Source organism: Plecotus auritus, assembly GCF_963455305.1.
Source record: "Plecotus auritus genome assembly, chromosome: 5".
Lineage (NCBI taxonomy): Eukaryota > Metazoa > Chordata > Mammalia > Chiroptera > Vespertilionidae > Plecotus > Plecotus auritus.
Window position 1 is genome coordinate 116527505 of NC_137776.1, and position 16415 is coordinate 116543919.

The following is a 16415-nucleotide window of genomic DNA, read 5'->3' on the forward strand; positions in this document are numbered from 1 at the left end:
AATGCCATAGGGAAATGCAGTTGTTTTTCTTTAGCTGCTTATAGCTTCATTATTCTGAAGCGTGACAAAATGTCAACAAAATAAACACCAGCATTTGAATATTAAATTGAGAAAATACAATGAAATACTAGTGCCAAGTGCCTTTAGAAGTGAAAAGGAATCATACCTAGGAATTAGTGTTATCGGGAAAGACAACGAAGCACAAGATCCTATTCCTGTATAATTCCCCAGGAAACCTTTTTAAAAACTGTCCAGGTGATGATGATAATGAGGTTTTCCCTAAATTCTCTTTGTTACAATGCTATTTGTGCCGTAAGAACTGAAGAGCAATGAAATTGGAGAATCAAAAACTACACCTTTACCAGTGCATTTGTATACTGACAAAGGTTAAAAACTAGTATCAATAAGGCAGGGAGCTGTTTTAAAACTCCATAATCCAGCTTTTGTAGAGGAAAAAACAACCAACTTCAACAATGCAGCAAATTCACTTGCGCGACTAGTGGAGGCGGCGCGTTAGTTTCGGCACCTCCTCCGGAAACGCCTCACCGCGTCTGCGACGAGGCCGGAAATGACGCCAAATTGCGACGCCAGCGCCCGCCCCGGCTGCCGGGGTGAGGTTTAGGTCGCTTCAGAGACGGCGGGCTTTCTGATGGTTACATCTCAAGGATCATGACGGGGAAGAAGTCTTCCCGGGAGAAGCGGCGCAAAAGAAGCGGCCAGGAGGCGGCGGCGGCACTCGCGACGCCGGACCTGGTGGCCACCCTGGCCGGCTGCGGCAGTGACGGCGCCGGCGGCTGCGGGAACGCCGGCTTCACTGGGAGCGTCGCGGGCGTCGGCAGCGGCCTGGAGCGCGGCGAGCGCCGGAAGCGGAGGAGCACGGACTCGTCCTGCGGCGTGTCGGGCTCGGTGCCGCAGGTGCGTGCTCGCCTTTCTCGCCGCTGCGTTTTCGGAAGGATGCGGGTGACAGTCGGGAAGCGCGCCGGGCTCTTAGCGCTGGCCACCAAGATTCCACCCGTGCGGAGGGGCGTGTCCCTAAGTCCACCCCGCATTCCCATGTTTTAAACTTCAGGTTCCTGAATTTGCTGGTAACGAACTCATTTTTCTTTTGGCTCTCTTCACTCCTGTGGTCTCCTGTCTCCCTAAAAAGTATGAGTAGAGAGCCAGCCTTTAACGCCCTTGCCAGCGTCGCTTTACTTCTCTCTACATCTTCACCTTTAACAGGTTACGCTTAACTCCACCTTACAAGATGAGGAAACGGTGTCAAAGAAATTAAGAACGTCTACCCGGTCACAGTTTGTTTCCAACGTCTAGAATTGTGTCCAATATCTGACTACGTAAAAGACATGTTCTTTATGTTCCATCGACCTGCCAAAATACCGTGTTTTTAAGAAAATTGTTGTGCACAAATACATACTTAAAAGTTATACAACACAGAAATAAAGGGGAAAGTGTGGCAGGCTCTTTTTAAGCCTCCCTCCCCATTAATAGTTTGATACCTAGTCTCTTCATTGATTCTTATCAGATGTGTGTACTTAAATTTCTACATATAAGCCTTATTGTGATATTGCCCCCATTGAATTGGATAATGCCGCTGCATTGTTGGGATGAGGAGCCTTTATATATGCAACTAGAGGCCCGGTGCACAAAATTCATGCGGGGGGGGGGGGGGGGCATTCCCTCATCCCGGCCTGCACCCTCTCCAATTTGGGACCCCTTGGGGGATGTCCGACTGGGATCGGGCCTAAACCGGCAGTCAGACATCCCTCTCCCACTCCGGGTCGACTGGCTCCTAATCACTCGCCTGCCTGATTGCCCCTAACCCCTCTGCCTGCTGGGCTGATAGCCCCTACCTTGCCCCCCTGCTGGCCTGATCGCCCCTAACCTCTCTGCCTGCTGGCCTGGTCACCCCCAGCTGCCCTCCCCTGCTGGCCTGTTCTCGCCCCCAAATGCCCTCCCCTGCCTGCCTGATTGCTCCTAACCCCCTGCTGGCCTGATCTGGCCCCCAACTCCCCTCCCCTGCAGCCTGATCACCCCTAACTGCCTCTGCCTCAGCCCCCTCCACTATGGCTTTGTCCGGAAGGAAGTCTGATGTCTGGAAGATGGCTGGTTGATCCAGTCTAATTAGCATATTACCCTTTTATTAGTATAGATAATTTATTTTTTAATGGCTGCCTGATATTTCATTGTATCTTTATTGATGAATATTTAGGTGCTCAGTTTTCTTGCTATTGCAGAAATGATACAAAAGCGAACACCCTTGTACATATAGCATGTGCAAGAATTACTTTTACTTCAGATTGGAGGCTCAGAAGTGAAATTGCTGGGTACCTCTTCTGGACATTTTATAATGAATAGGATCATATTGTATATGGTCTTTTGTGACTGGCTTCTTTCACTTAGCATGTTTTTTCAAAGTTCGTACATGTTGATACTCATATCGGTACTTTTTATGGCTGAATAATATCACATTTGGTTATTCCATTTGTCACTTCATGGACATTTAGATTGCTTCCACCTTTTGGCTATCCTCCTATATAATAATAGGCTAATATGCAAATCAACCAAACAGCAGAAAAACTGGTTGCTTTGATGCACACTGACCACCAGGGGGCGGATGCTCAATGCAAGAGCTGCCCCCTAGTGTTCAGTGCACTCCCACAGGGGTAGCCTCTCCTGCCTCCACAGCAGGGCTAAGGACGTCTGACTGACGGCTTAGGCCCGCTACCCCCACCCCCGGAGCTCCTGGACTTTGTGCACCAGGCCTCTAGTTATGAATAACGCTGCTATGAACATTTGTGTATGAGGTGTTTTTTTTAGTGGGAACATTTATAATATTTTACTAATATATTTGCCATAGGTTTTGAAATATAAATATGATCAGGTTAAGGAAATTTCAATTCCTAGTTCCATGAGGATTGTAGAGTTTTATCCAATGCTTTTATGGCATTCTGTTTAGATGATTACATAGTTTTCCTCCAGTAATCAGCTAATGTAATTTTATTGATATATTAACTAATATTGAACTATCCTTGCAGTCTTGAGATACCTACTAGTATTTGGTTTGTTGGTTTGGTTGTACTTGGCTGGAATTCAGTATTTTTACTTTTAATTCAGTTTATGTTCCTAAGTTAAAACAGCCTGTGGGTTTTATTTTTGTAGTTATCTTCTCTGGTTTCGGTATCAAAAGTCTGCTTGCCTCAGGGATTGAGTTGAGAGCCTTTCCTCTTTTTGTCCAGACTTGACTATTGACCCATATAGCTTACATCAGTCTGTGTCTAGTAGGTGTTTTTTTTTTTTTTTTTTTTTATTTTCCAAATTCTATGATAGTTACAGATGTATTCAGTTTTCCCACACCTTCTAGATTCAATTTTGGTTATCTTAAATAGTTTCCATATCTTTAGTATTCTGTATTATGATGCTCAGACCAATAATGCTAAGTTGTAAACATTTGCATACAGAACTAAACCCTATTTCTAATGAGAAGTCAGTGTATTTGTGAGGGGAAAAAATAAATTATGTTAATCATGTAGATAACATCTCAGAATTCCAAGAGTGCCATTATATTTATTGTTTATTGAGTTCCTATTTATTTATGTATTTATTTGTAATAGCTTTATGGAAATATTCACATACCATACAATCTACCCATTTCAAGTATGCAGTTCAGTTGTTTTGAGTAGATTCAGAGTTGTGCAGTCATCACTACATTCAATGTGAAAATATTCTTTTTTATCTTCCCCCCCAAAAAACAGCACCCTATGTGTACTTTTAGCTGTTTCAAAGATGCATCCTCACCTTGTTCCCTCCCTAGGCAACTACTTACCTACTTTCTATCTCTATAGATTTATTGATTTCCCTGTTCTGGACATTTTATAATGAATAGAGTCATGTTGTATATGGTCTTTTGTGACTGGCTTCTTTCACTTAGCTTGTTTTTTCAAAGTTCATACATGTTGATACACATATCAGTACTTCCTTTTTATGGCTGAATAATATCACATTTGGTTATTCCATTTGTCACTTTATGGACATTTGGATTACTTCCACCTTTTGGCTATTATGAATAACGCTGCTATGAACATTTGTGTACAAGTTTTTTTGCACAAGTTTTTGTGCAGACATATGGTTACATTTATTGTGGATATGTATCTAGGAATGGAATTGCTGGGTCACACAATAACTTCTTGAGGAATTGTCAAACTGTTTCCCAAAGTGACTGCACCATTTTATATTCCTACCAGCAATGTGTGAGGGTTCCAGTTTCTCTACATTCTTACTAACATTTGAAATACTTTGTAAGCCATTAGAATAAGAGTTGACCTCCTTTACTTTTTCAGTCTAATTATAGTATCCTAAATTGGCTTTTTTAAAAACCACTTATTATTTTTAATTTTTATTTTTTTGTTAATCCTTACCCAAGAATATTTTTTCCATTGATTTTTAGAGAGAGTGGAAGGGAGGGAGACAAAGAAAGAAAGATCTGTGTGAGAGAGACACATTGTTTGATTGTTTCCTGCAACCCAGGTACATGCCCTTGACCAGAAATCGAACTCACGACTTTTTGGTGTGCATGTTTGATGCTCTAATCACTTAGCATACTGGCCAGGGCTAAAAACCGCTTTTTAAATAATTTCATTAGAAAATAAAAAAAAGAAATCTACCTGAGCTACATAGTTTGGATTTTCCAAGGAAAATCACTTTTGAATTGCTATCTGCATTTGTTAGTCTTGGAAGGATAGTGTGTGTGCGTGTATGTGTGTGTGTGTGGTATGGGAAATGGGGGTAGGGGAGCTTGTTTTAGACAGAAGAATAGTATGTACAGAAGTCCTGCCTGAATGAAGTGAAGGGAGAACAGGTTACGTTTGCGTAATTCAAAGAAGTTTGTTTTTGAAACACAAGGAATGAGCATGAAGGGCTAGCTAGACCATATTACCCTAAAAGCAGTGGGAAGTCATTCAAAGGCTATAAATAGGAAAGGTGAGTATTATGTACATTTTATAACATCCATTCTGATATCATTATACAAAACAGACTGGAGAGACCTCAGATTATATTCAGCAAATACACTTAAGTAGCTAGTGAAGTAATCTGGGCAAAAGGTAATGGTACCTTGGACCAGGATTATGGCAGTAGATTTGGAAAGACTGGATAGATATGACAGAAATGTCTTAAGTTACTTAGGCATTTTGACTATGATTAAATTTTATGATAGTTTTTAAAGTGATAATAGCTCCCGGTAAGCAGTAATACATTACTGTATAATATTTGTGATTTGTAATATTTATGCTGCTGTCCCCTTTTCTATATCAATTTAAGAATGATAAGACATACATAAAACTTTTGGATGAATGGCCAACTGAAGGATTATTCCAATTATTTAGAAGACTAAAATGTAGGAAATCATTCAATATTGAGTATATTTATGTATCCTAAGGTAATATCTCTTTACTTAATATAAACTTAATGAGATAATTGTGGTGTGGAGAGTAAGTTCAGAGAATACTGAGCAAATAATTATTCTTTCCTTTGGTTTTAGATAAATAATCTATGTAAACCAAGAATTTGGAAATATTTAATGAAGAATTTATTAAATGAATATGTGTGACATTATATACATATTCCATACACTGTAAGACTATTATTTAATGGTTCTTAAATTTCCTTTAATTTTAGGAAGCCAAATATCTTTTACCAACTTTGGAGAAAGAATTATTCTTGGCAGAGCACAGTGACCTTGAAGAAGGTGGTCTGGACCTGACTGTGTCATTAAAACCAGTTAGTTTCTACATATCAGACAAAAAAGAAATGCTTCAGCAGTGCTTCTGTATCATCGGAGAGAAGAAGTTACAGAAAATGCTGCCTGACGTATTAAAGGTACTTCATTACATATGTTACCAGACTATACACATATAAAGAAATATATACACCTTTTTTGTAGCAGTTGGCTTACTTAATACAAATTATAATTGGATGTTTTCAACTAAAACAAGCTATTTAAAAAATATAGAAAAGGGAGTTTATATAAATGGCTTTGTATATGTAAAAATTTACCAAGAAAAAAAATGGGTGAATTTACTGTGCTTAGGTAAGGAATTTATTGACCTTCTGGAAATAATTCTATTAAATGCAGGCAATGTTAGTAATTAAATTAGAGGTATAATGATTCTTTCTGGTGCTTCAACGGGAAGGCAGAGGAGGTTTCAGGGAGGGGTAAGAGATCAACCAAAGGACTTGTATTCATGCATATAAGCATAACCCCAATGGACACAGACACTAGGGGGGTGAGGGCATGTGCTGGGAGGGTGGGGGAAGCGGTGGGGGGGGAGGTCAATGGGGAAAAAAGGAAACTGTAATACTTTAAACAATAAAAAAAGATAATATATTGCTGTGTAATAATATTCAGTGATGTTTGGCAATGGCTTATATTTTATTAAATTTACAAATGTTTTCATGTATTTGTTCCTGAAAATTATTCAGAGTAATACATGCTATTCTAATTTTAGAGTTGTAGAAATAGGGTTTGGACAAGTTAGGCTCAAAATCATGTATCTACAATATAGAGCCAGGATTTGAATATTTAAGAGGGATTACCTGACATAACTAGAATGCTGTTGATAATATCTAGGCTCCTGATTACTCTTTGATTTGTTATTTCCTGATAAGCATGACTGTAAATTCTCATCAAGTTTTATAAATTATAATGTTCACATGTTAATTGTCAGTTTTTCAGATTTCATCCCATGAAAGGATTTATGTGGCTTTTAATGTGTTTTATTGTAAAATTTTGCTAACTGGACTTTTTTGTGATTGCTGCTTTCTAGTTTACATTGCCATTATATTACATAAATGCATTTTTTTAAATGTCATTTTTTTTAGAACTGTTCAGTAGAAGAAATTAAAAAATTATGCCAAGAACAGTTAGAACTCCTATCTGAAAAAAAAATATTGAAGATTCTTGAGGGTAAGAATACATATTTCTTCATTCTGATAACTTTTTAATTAATACTATATTCAGAATAAATCCTGAGCTGTTCTTTTTCTTACTTGAATATTACTTTAATTTCATTATTGGGTAATCATTGAAAAGTATTTTTACTTCTGCTTGTTCAGAGAAATATAGTTTACATATCAGAATAGCATTTCAAGAATAGACTTTTTAGCATATGTATGGTTTTTCCATCTCAAGATTATAGGTAAGAGCATAAGTTTGTATACACTAATACAATGAAATAAAAAATGTTTAACCAAAATACTATAAAATTGATTTTTGAGAAAGCAAAGTTTTCTCCTAAAATATTTTATTTTCTGCTTTATAATCTCATTGCTCTTAGTTACCTATAAACTTTAAAGTTCTTTGATCGGCACATGTTTAAAGATGACACTTTATGTAATGATTAAAATTAAGTTACTGTGACATTTTATAAGCATGCTTTTAATAGTTTGTTTCATTTATAAGGTGAAAGTGGTATGGACTCTGATATGGAAGAGGAGGCAGATGATGGCTCGAAGAAAGGATCTGATTTAGTCAGTCAGTAAGTTAAAAATTTTTCATTTTACAGTGTTTTTGTTATTCCTTTAGTAAGTTGTTACCTGAAGAATGATTATTTTTCTGTGTATTATTTAGTTAATTAAACAGTGTAGAAAGATTGATTTACTTGTAATGATTGGTTCTTTTGGTATACAGTATATAAGGATGAAGTTTATTGCTGTCAGGATTAAGGTGATTTTCTTAAATAGCTACTCAAGATATAGGACAACAGCAATGTCAACTTGAAGCAGAATCACATCTCTCATTTGGAATTTGAATAGTGACACCCACTATTTGTTAAGTACTTACTCTATCAGTCATTATGTTAATAATTTAGAACATTATTTCACTGAATTCTTCTTCATACCTATTAATATTAGGTGACAATAGCCTCATTTCACTGATAGGATAAAGGTGGTTTATTTTATATAGATATGTATAATTTGATTATTATCTATAACAGTGGTCGGCAAACTCATTAGTCAACAGAGCGGCAAACAGTGGCTTGCGAGCCACATGTAGCTCGTGAGCCGCAGTTTGCCAACCACTAATCTATAATAATAAATGCATAATATGCTAATTAGACCAGACGACCTTCTGGACGAAGCTGGGGCTGCGAGGGAAGCCCCGGTCCTGGGTGCCAGAGGGAAGCTGGTGCCAGCAGCTGGGTGAAAGAAGGCCTACTCTTGCATGAAATTCGTGTATCGGGCCTCTAGTCCTATCTAATAAAGAGGGAATATGCTAATTGACCAGCACTCCATCACAAAGATGGTTGCACCCACAGCTGAGGCCAAGTTCCCTTAAGGAGCAATCAGCAGACCTGAGGCTACGCCCTCCCCCACCCCCGTGGGGCTTGACAGACCTCAGGCCTCGCCCCCCCACCCAGCAGGGCTTGACAGGGGACCTCAGGCCTTGCCCCCTGCCCTGGCACCAGGCCAGGGAACCTCAGGCCGCACCCCACACCCCAGCACTGGGCCAGGGGACCTGAGGCTGCACTCCCCTGCCTGGCAGGGCTTGACAGGGGACCTCAGGCCATGCCCCCCACCCGGCAGAGCTTGACGGGGGACCTCAAGGTGCACTTTCTGTCCTGGTGCTGGGCTAGGGGACCTCAGGCTGCTCCCCCCGCCCCAGCACCAGGCCGGGGGACCTCAAGCCGCACCCCCCACCCGGTGAGGCTTGACAGGGGACCTCAGGCCACGCCCCCTGCCCCAGCACTGGGCCAGGGGACCTGAGGCTGGGCTCCCCTGTCTGGCTGGGCTTTACGGGACCTCAGGCCATGCCCCCCACCCAGCGGGGCTTGATGGGGGACCTCAAAGTGCATCCCCAGTGCTGGGTTGGGGGAACTTAGGCCGCGCCCCTGCCCAGTGGGGCTTGACGGGCCTCCTGAGGCTGTGCCCCCCTGCCAGTGGGGCTTGACGGGGGACCTGAGGCTGCACCCCCCTCCCGGTGCTGGGCCAGGGGACCTGAGGCTGCGCTCCCCCACCTGGCGGGGCTTGACAGGGGACCTCAGGCCATGCCCCCCACCTAGTGGGGCTTGACGGGATCTCATGCCGTGTCCCCCTATCCTGGTGCTGGGCCAGGGGACCTGAGGCTACACCCCCTGCCCAGAGGGGCTTGACAAGGGTGGGACTGGCCGGGTCTGGATCTAGCCCGATGGGGCAGGCTGGGTCTGGGTCTCACGCGATTTTGAGACACATGTGGGTGGGCGGGGACTTGACTCTGGGTCCCATGGTGAGCCCCAGTCTCTGACAGGAGGAAAGTTTTCATACACATTTTACTAATTTTCTTTCATCTCTGACACTTCTATTATAGAGAAAGGGCAAATAGCAATATTATTTCCTCTAATTAATCCCCTTTTAATGTGCACGGATTTCGTGCACTAGGCCACCAGTTATGATATAAAATCCCTAAAGTTTTGGGACACTGACTAATCAAGAAACAACATGCTTATTTTTTTTCTAGATAATTCTGCTCTGTCACTACTAATTTTAGCATCTGTTGATGATTTTTGACTAAAGCAGTTATTTTTTGGTAAATGCCAAAGACTGCCTTGTATCTCTCTTTGCAAAGGTAGTAGCACAAATAAGATTACTGGTGGCAGTAGCATAAATAAGTACTACATAAGTTAACCTGAAATCTTGAGTATTTTTTCATCTTTAATAGAATACTATAGGGCAAGTATCACCATAAAAGGACAATTCATTTCATGTTATAACTTCTAACCTCCAGAACTGTAAGAAATAAATTTCTGTTGTTTAAACTGGTGGCAGCCCTACCAAACTAATTTTACACATATATACATTTCTGGTGAAATTTCCTACCCAAACTTTTTATTTTGGAAAAACTTTAAACTTACATGAAAGTTGAAAGATTGATATAATGAATATCCATATACTCTCCACCTAGATTCAGCAACAGTAACATTTTCCATTTTTGCTTTCTCTTTGTATATTTCTCCTTTTTCCCCTCAGAGCCATTTGTATTAGCTTTCTAGGACTTCTGTAGCAAATTCCACAGACTGGCTGGCTTAAACAACAGAAATTTACTTTCTCACAGTTTTAGAGGCCTGAGGTTCCTTTCTTCTGAGGCCTCTCTCCTTGGCTAGCAGATAGCCATCTTCTTTCTGCCTCTTCACGTGGATGTCCTGTGTGTGTGCGGCCATGCCTGATATCTCTCCCTGTGCCCCAATTTCTTACAAGGACACCAAGAAGATTGGATTAGGGCCCACCATAATGCCTTATTTTAGTTTAATACTGTAAATGGTGTGTCTCCAAAACAGTCACCTTCTGAGGTACTAAGGTCAGAGCTTGAATATAGGAATTTTGAGGTGAAGGGAAACACAGTTAAGCCCATAAGCCATTTAAAAATAAGTTGTAGATGTCATAAAATTTCATGCCTAAACAACTCAGTGTGCATTTCCTAAAAATGACAGTCTCCCACAAGATCATCATCACTCATAAGAAAATAAACAATAATTCAAATAATGTCATTGAATGTATTGCCATGTAAAATTTCCCCAATTACTAAAAAAATTATTTTATAATATAGTTATTTATTTTAATTAATTAAGTGGTTGATTCTGGTCCAGGATCCATTTAGAGTTAATGTGTTCCATTTGACTGTTAATATCACAAAGCTGAGTTTAAAAGAAAGATTTAGATACACTTTGTGGCTAGTCCAAGGAACTTAGTACACATCGTAAAGGAATTAGAAAATTAACAAACCAGAAGGAAATAGGGAAATGAAACACAAAGGTAAACATTAAAACTAAAGAAATAGAAAACGGAAAGGATGAACAAATCCATTAACTTGGTCTTTGTGAAAATTAGAACATAGATAAATTCCTCTTGGATCTAGTTAAGGCAGCAATTTTCAACCAGTGTGCCGCAAGAATTTTTAAAACATGTGATACCTGACTACTTAGTCAGGGGCACAGACCTCTTTTCCCTTAGATTGTCAAATAAAACTGCTACCACAACAATGACAACATCTAACACAATAGCTGTCCAGTGTGAATGAATCAAAATTATACCTATTTTTTTGGTCAGAATGTTAGTAATTAGTTTATGTGTGTCATGAGATGTAAAAAGGTTAAAAATTGCTGAATTAAGGAAATAAGTGGAGAGCAATTTCATTGAGATCAGGAAGGAAGAAGGAGACGTGTGAATCTAACTAGTTCACCTTAAGTCAGCAAATGTCTAAGTTTATAGAACAATATATAGGTATACTAAAATCTTTAGCATCAGTGATTTTGTAGTGTTTTAAAATTTTTAGGTATTGTGACAAGATTTGCAAATGTTACAGATTATGACAGTTGCTTAACAAAAATAACAATTTTAAGTTAATTCAGTAATATGGAAGCCTGGGATTAAGTGCTATCTCCATTTGTAGATGCTCTGCTGGAAAAGAAGTTTTATTGTAGCTAAAATAGCACTAAAAATGAGAACAGGTATTATCTTGGCCTATAATGCGAGGTGATTATGCTCTTAGGAATATGTTTATAATGAAATTTAAGTCTTGAATAGCGCAATAAAATAATCAGGATTGAAGTTTTATGTATAAAGAATAAAAATACAAACACTTTAGGGAAATGTTAGCAATATTTTAGAATTGCTCTAATAACTTTTTATGAATTTTAAATTAATACGCTTTTAATAAGTGATATTGAGGGAGATGTCAGTAGAAGTAAAGCTGTATTTCCCAACAGATAATAAGCAGTGTTGAGATAATGTCACAGTTCTAGAAGATAAAGAAATTTAAAAATCCGGGTTCTCAAAATAAAGTACACTACAAAGCAGGAGTGTCCTGAAACCATTGTTCCTAGTCACTGCTACTCTCTTAGCAGAGGATGGATAATTATTCAATGCCAATTTTGGATGATTACCTTTTAAAAAAAATTAGATATCCCTAAATAGGTCTTAGAAATTTTAAATAACACATATAAATTGAACCATTTTATGTTCACTAGACTATTTAAATAGCAAATAAAATTTTGTTTTGTAAATTGAAAAATTTTTTGGTAGGGATTAGTTTTAAATCTCCATTTAATTATCCGTTTTGTAAATCTGAAATGTCAGCACTTTTGTTTAAAATGGCATGCATGAGTATTCTTAAAATATAAGTGGTTGAAAGAGCAAGTTGATGTCATTTAGAACAAGTTACTACTTACAATGTGCTGGTTATTAGTGACAATATGCTAGATTTTAATGCATTGTAATAGTTATGTTTTTTAAATTGTCTGCAAGTTATTCCACTATTTAAAATGAGTAGCTTCCTGTTTACTGCTGTTTATAATCAGTTTAGGCACTTTAGAGATGTTAAAATGAGAGAACAGCATAGTTCTTTCTTTCATTAAGATGTTTATTCTTGAAAATAATGGGCTATTCCTCTGGCTTGATCAGGTGTCTGATGGAGAGCAAGAACTAGAATTTGGGTTTATGACCACTATTCTATTGCTGAACCCTGGCAGTAATATGTGGTAGAGCTCTGATGCTGTTTGTTTATTAAAGCCAGTGATTAACAGCTGCATTAGTTTTCCTGTTGAGCTATCATAACACAGCTGCTTGCCACCTTTTGTTTTTAATAAGGATAAAACATTCATGTTCTCTTCGATGAATTAGGGCTGTCCAAGGGGTTCAGCTCAGCTATCCTTAAGAGTCCTAAGAATTTGATTTGTTACAACAAATAACATATATTACTTGAATATCTAAATATAAGTAACTTTCAAAGGAGCGATGGCATTTTGCTAACCTCTCAGTAACTGTCAATAAAACTGAATTTTGGAACAAACTGCTATTATTAAACTTCAATGGAATAAAATATTTGAATAGAAGTTATTGTGCTCTGGAAAATTGGATTAATGGGTAGCATAAATCTACAGTACTTATTTAAGTAAGCATTTTTATCAATGGATACAAAAATAGGCCTCAGGTAGACCCAAGACCTGGGCTTGCTGGGAATGATACACTTCAGAAATTCACCCTGTGATTCACCCAACTCACTTAACCCACTCTGGAATTTATGGTGTTTTGTACTAGTTATTTCTGTTATGGAAATTTTCAGTGTGCGATGAACCCTTGCATATCTATCACCCACCCACTATGTTCCTTCTCATATTCTATCCTCCCAATTTCTGCCAAATTGATAACTTTGAAGCAAATCTTGACCTACTTAGTTTAAATGTTAAGCAGATAGGAATCTCTTCAGACAAGGGTCCTCAAACTTTTTAAACAGGGGGCCAGTTCACTGTCCCTCAGACCGTTGGAGGGCCGGACTATAGTTTAAAAAAAAACTATGAACAAATTCCTATGTGCACTGCGGGCCCGGGACGAGTCGGCTGCTAAGCAGGACAGGCAGCGGCACCTGGCGGGCCGGATAAATGTCCTTGGCAGGCCGCATGTGGCCCGTGGGCCGTAGTTTGAGGACCCCTGCATCCCTTAGAATGGAAGGGAGTGAGCTCAGGTTTTAGATGGGATCTTCATGTGAACTGCAGCTGTGCTCCCCCTGGGGGAACTTTGAGGGACTTAGGAAGCATTGTTTTGTAACTGCTCCCCAGCCCCCCTCAAACACACAAAGTTTGTATGCTTTATATTACAGAAACCTGATTTTGAAAGTATCTCATCATTTTTCTGTCAGCGTCTTGTTTCATCCTGCTGCTCAAGCACTAGGTTGGATTTTAGCTGGCATTTTCCCTTTTTTTTCTGTTCTTCCATCATCACTTTTTAAAATTGAAGTTTTTCTTAACACTTACCTGACTCGTTGTAATTGCCCTTTCTCTTTCATTTGAAAAATAATTCACTAATGTTCTCAGCGCACTAAACTTGTTAATTCTCTAATCCTTCTGTGTACTTCTTTCACCTCTTGAACTGTTTGCTTACCAAGAGTCACTCATGTTTGTTTCCAATTCAATTATCTTAGTTGCATAATTTTAGTTAAATGTATGGACTGATGAAGTATCTATATGACAAGAGGAAAGTTGAATGCTTTGGAAAAACTCGAAGAGGCATTTCTAAAAAGTTGTCATTTAGCTGTGGGATAAGCAACAATAAAATTTGGGGGGACATAGTATAAATACAGAGGGCTATTTTTTTGAACCCATATTTTTGCAATTTAAATAAGCCCAAACTAGAAATGGCTTATATGAATAGGTTGAGACTGAGCTCTTTTCCATGGATTCATATTAAAAATAAGGCTGTGGCCCAGTCAGCTTGACTTAGTGGTTGAGCGCCCACTTATGAACCAGGAAGTCACAGTTCGATTTCAGGTCATGGCACATGCCCAGGTTGCAGGCTTACTCCTCAGTGTGGGGTGTGCAGGAGGCAGCCGATCAATGATTCTCTCTCATCATTGATGTTTCTATCTCTCCCTTCCTCTCTGAAATCAATCAATATATATATATATATTTTTTTTTTTAAAAAATTAAAATGGAAAGAATCTGGCTAGTTTGGTTCTGTTGTTTTATCCTTCTGTTTAGATATCCTCCCAGTATTTATCATTAACAAAAAATTGACTTTCTTTTTCTGTTTAGAAATATTTTTTAAACCTGTAGTAATTCATGTGTGGTTCTTAAGTTCTACAGATCTCCTCAGTGTATTATTCTTAGTTAAAAAACAAATTCATTGAGTCATAGAAAGGTCAAGAGTGGAACTATATTTGAGGTAAAAGAAAGAAATTTAGACTGATACTGGTTTGAGCACTTAAATCCCAGAAATGGGTATAGAACTCACTTATAATTCAAGGCCAAGATTGTAAATTAAGCTTCTTTAAGAAGGAGCAGTGCGGATTGGAGAAGGGAATTAGAAAAATAAAAAATGAGGTGTGTTTTTTTTTCTTAATGGAAAGAGGTACAAAATAGATTCTTAACCCAATTAGCAGTGTTCCTTCTCTTCCCCCTTTCTCACTTCTCTTTCTCTAGTTGTTATAAAATTCTTATGTAGTATTAAACTGTTTAATTGAAATATTTAAATATCATTTAAATATAAATTTCTTTTAGTTTTCCTAACTCTTAACACCTAGTTTGTCTTACCATCTGGGGGTAAATTTTATAAAATTTTTCATAAAACTAGCAAAAAATACTTCATATGTACATGTAGCTTTCTTATACTTTAAGACATTTCCTTTTTTTGAATATATCCTGCCTTTAACGCTTTTTGATGAAGATCTTTAAATTGTATTAGAGAAATCTGAATGTTGTATGATAATTGTAGTTTCAAAGTCTGCATCTTGGAAAAATTAACTAGATTTTAAAATTCCAAACTATTTTCTGAAATTTTTTTCAACTTCAGATAATACTGGTATAAAATCATCTACTGTTTCACTTTTCAGACACAAGGTGGTGCACTGGACTTACTCTCTGAAATTCTGTTGATAAGTTTCTTCAACAGTCAAGATAAAACAACATTATAAAAGTTCATTTTGGGCACTAAAGTAAATTATTTATGAAAGCAGAGTTTTTATAGAGGGATTTAGTTTTATTTGAAGGGAATCCAAGGGACTTTCACAGAGAAAATAAAATAATGTATAAAATAATTCATTTTGCTGCATTATTAAAACTTTTTGTTTGGAAATAATTTCAGTCTTATTAAAATGTCATGAGGATAAGGCTATCACAAGAAACATTCATATACTCTTTATCTAGGTTTACCTATCATTAACATTTTGTCCTATTTGCACACCTTCTCTTTATATAGGTGTGTTTTTTCCTGAAATATTTGAAACTAAGTTATATACTTTACTCCTAAGTACTGCAATGTGCTTTCCCTAAGGATGGTGGTATTCTGTTTTATATAACCACAATAGAATGTATTATTTAATTCAACTTCAGTATTTTAACATTGATATAGTACTTTTATCCAATCTACCATTGGTATTTTAATTTGTCATTTGACTTAGTAAATGTCCTTTACAATGTTTTCCCCCTCTAGTTCAGTAGTCTCAAGTCAAATATAACGATTAATTTTTATGACTCTTTATCCTCTTTTATCCTGGGATGTTTCCACAGCCTCTCTTTGTCTTTTATAACATTGATCTTTAATCAATGTTTTCATTTTGGGTTATACATTCTCAGCCAGAATATTGCATGGGTGCTGTGTCCTTCTTAGTGTATTTCATATGCTCATGGTCTTTTTTTAATGGTAATGTTACATTATATTTTTGTTCAAATCATTTTTTGTAAATTCATTTGTATATGTTTAGAAGAAGAATTCAGTGTCCATTATGACTATGTAAGAGCAAACATTTCCTCTTAAAGGAAGATACTTAGATTAATGCTTTCAGTAGGTAAAATCTAATTTGACTATAAGGTTTGAGGTAGTACATTTTAACTTTATTCTTTAGAAAGTTCTTAATCTATACTAATAAAAGAGTAATATGCTAATTAGACTGGGTC

The 16415-nt window shown here is 37.9% G+C and overlaps 1 protein-coding gene across 1 annotated transcript in view; it reads left to right on the forward strand.

The window, feature by feature from the left end:
* The first annotated feature begins 560 nt into the window (after positions 1–560).
* CAAP1 (caspase activity and apoptosis inhibitor 1) overlaps positions 561–16415 on the forward strand; it is a 30700-nt gene continuing 14845 nt past the window's right edge. The window contains exons 1-4 of the mRNA XM_080669323.1: positions 561–915; positions 5674–5874; positions 6877–6961; positions 7457–7532. Of these exons, the coding sequence (XP_080525449.1) occupies positions 670–915; positions 5674–5874; positions 6877–6961; positions 7457–7532 (608 nt within the window). The 5' untranslated portion in view covers positions 561–669. The remainder of the gene's footprint in view (positions 916–5673; positions 5875–6876; positions 6962–7456; positions 7533–16415) is intronic.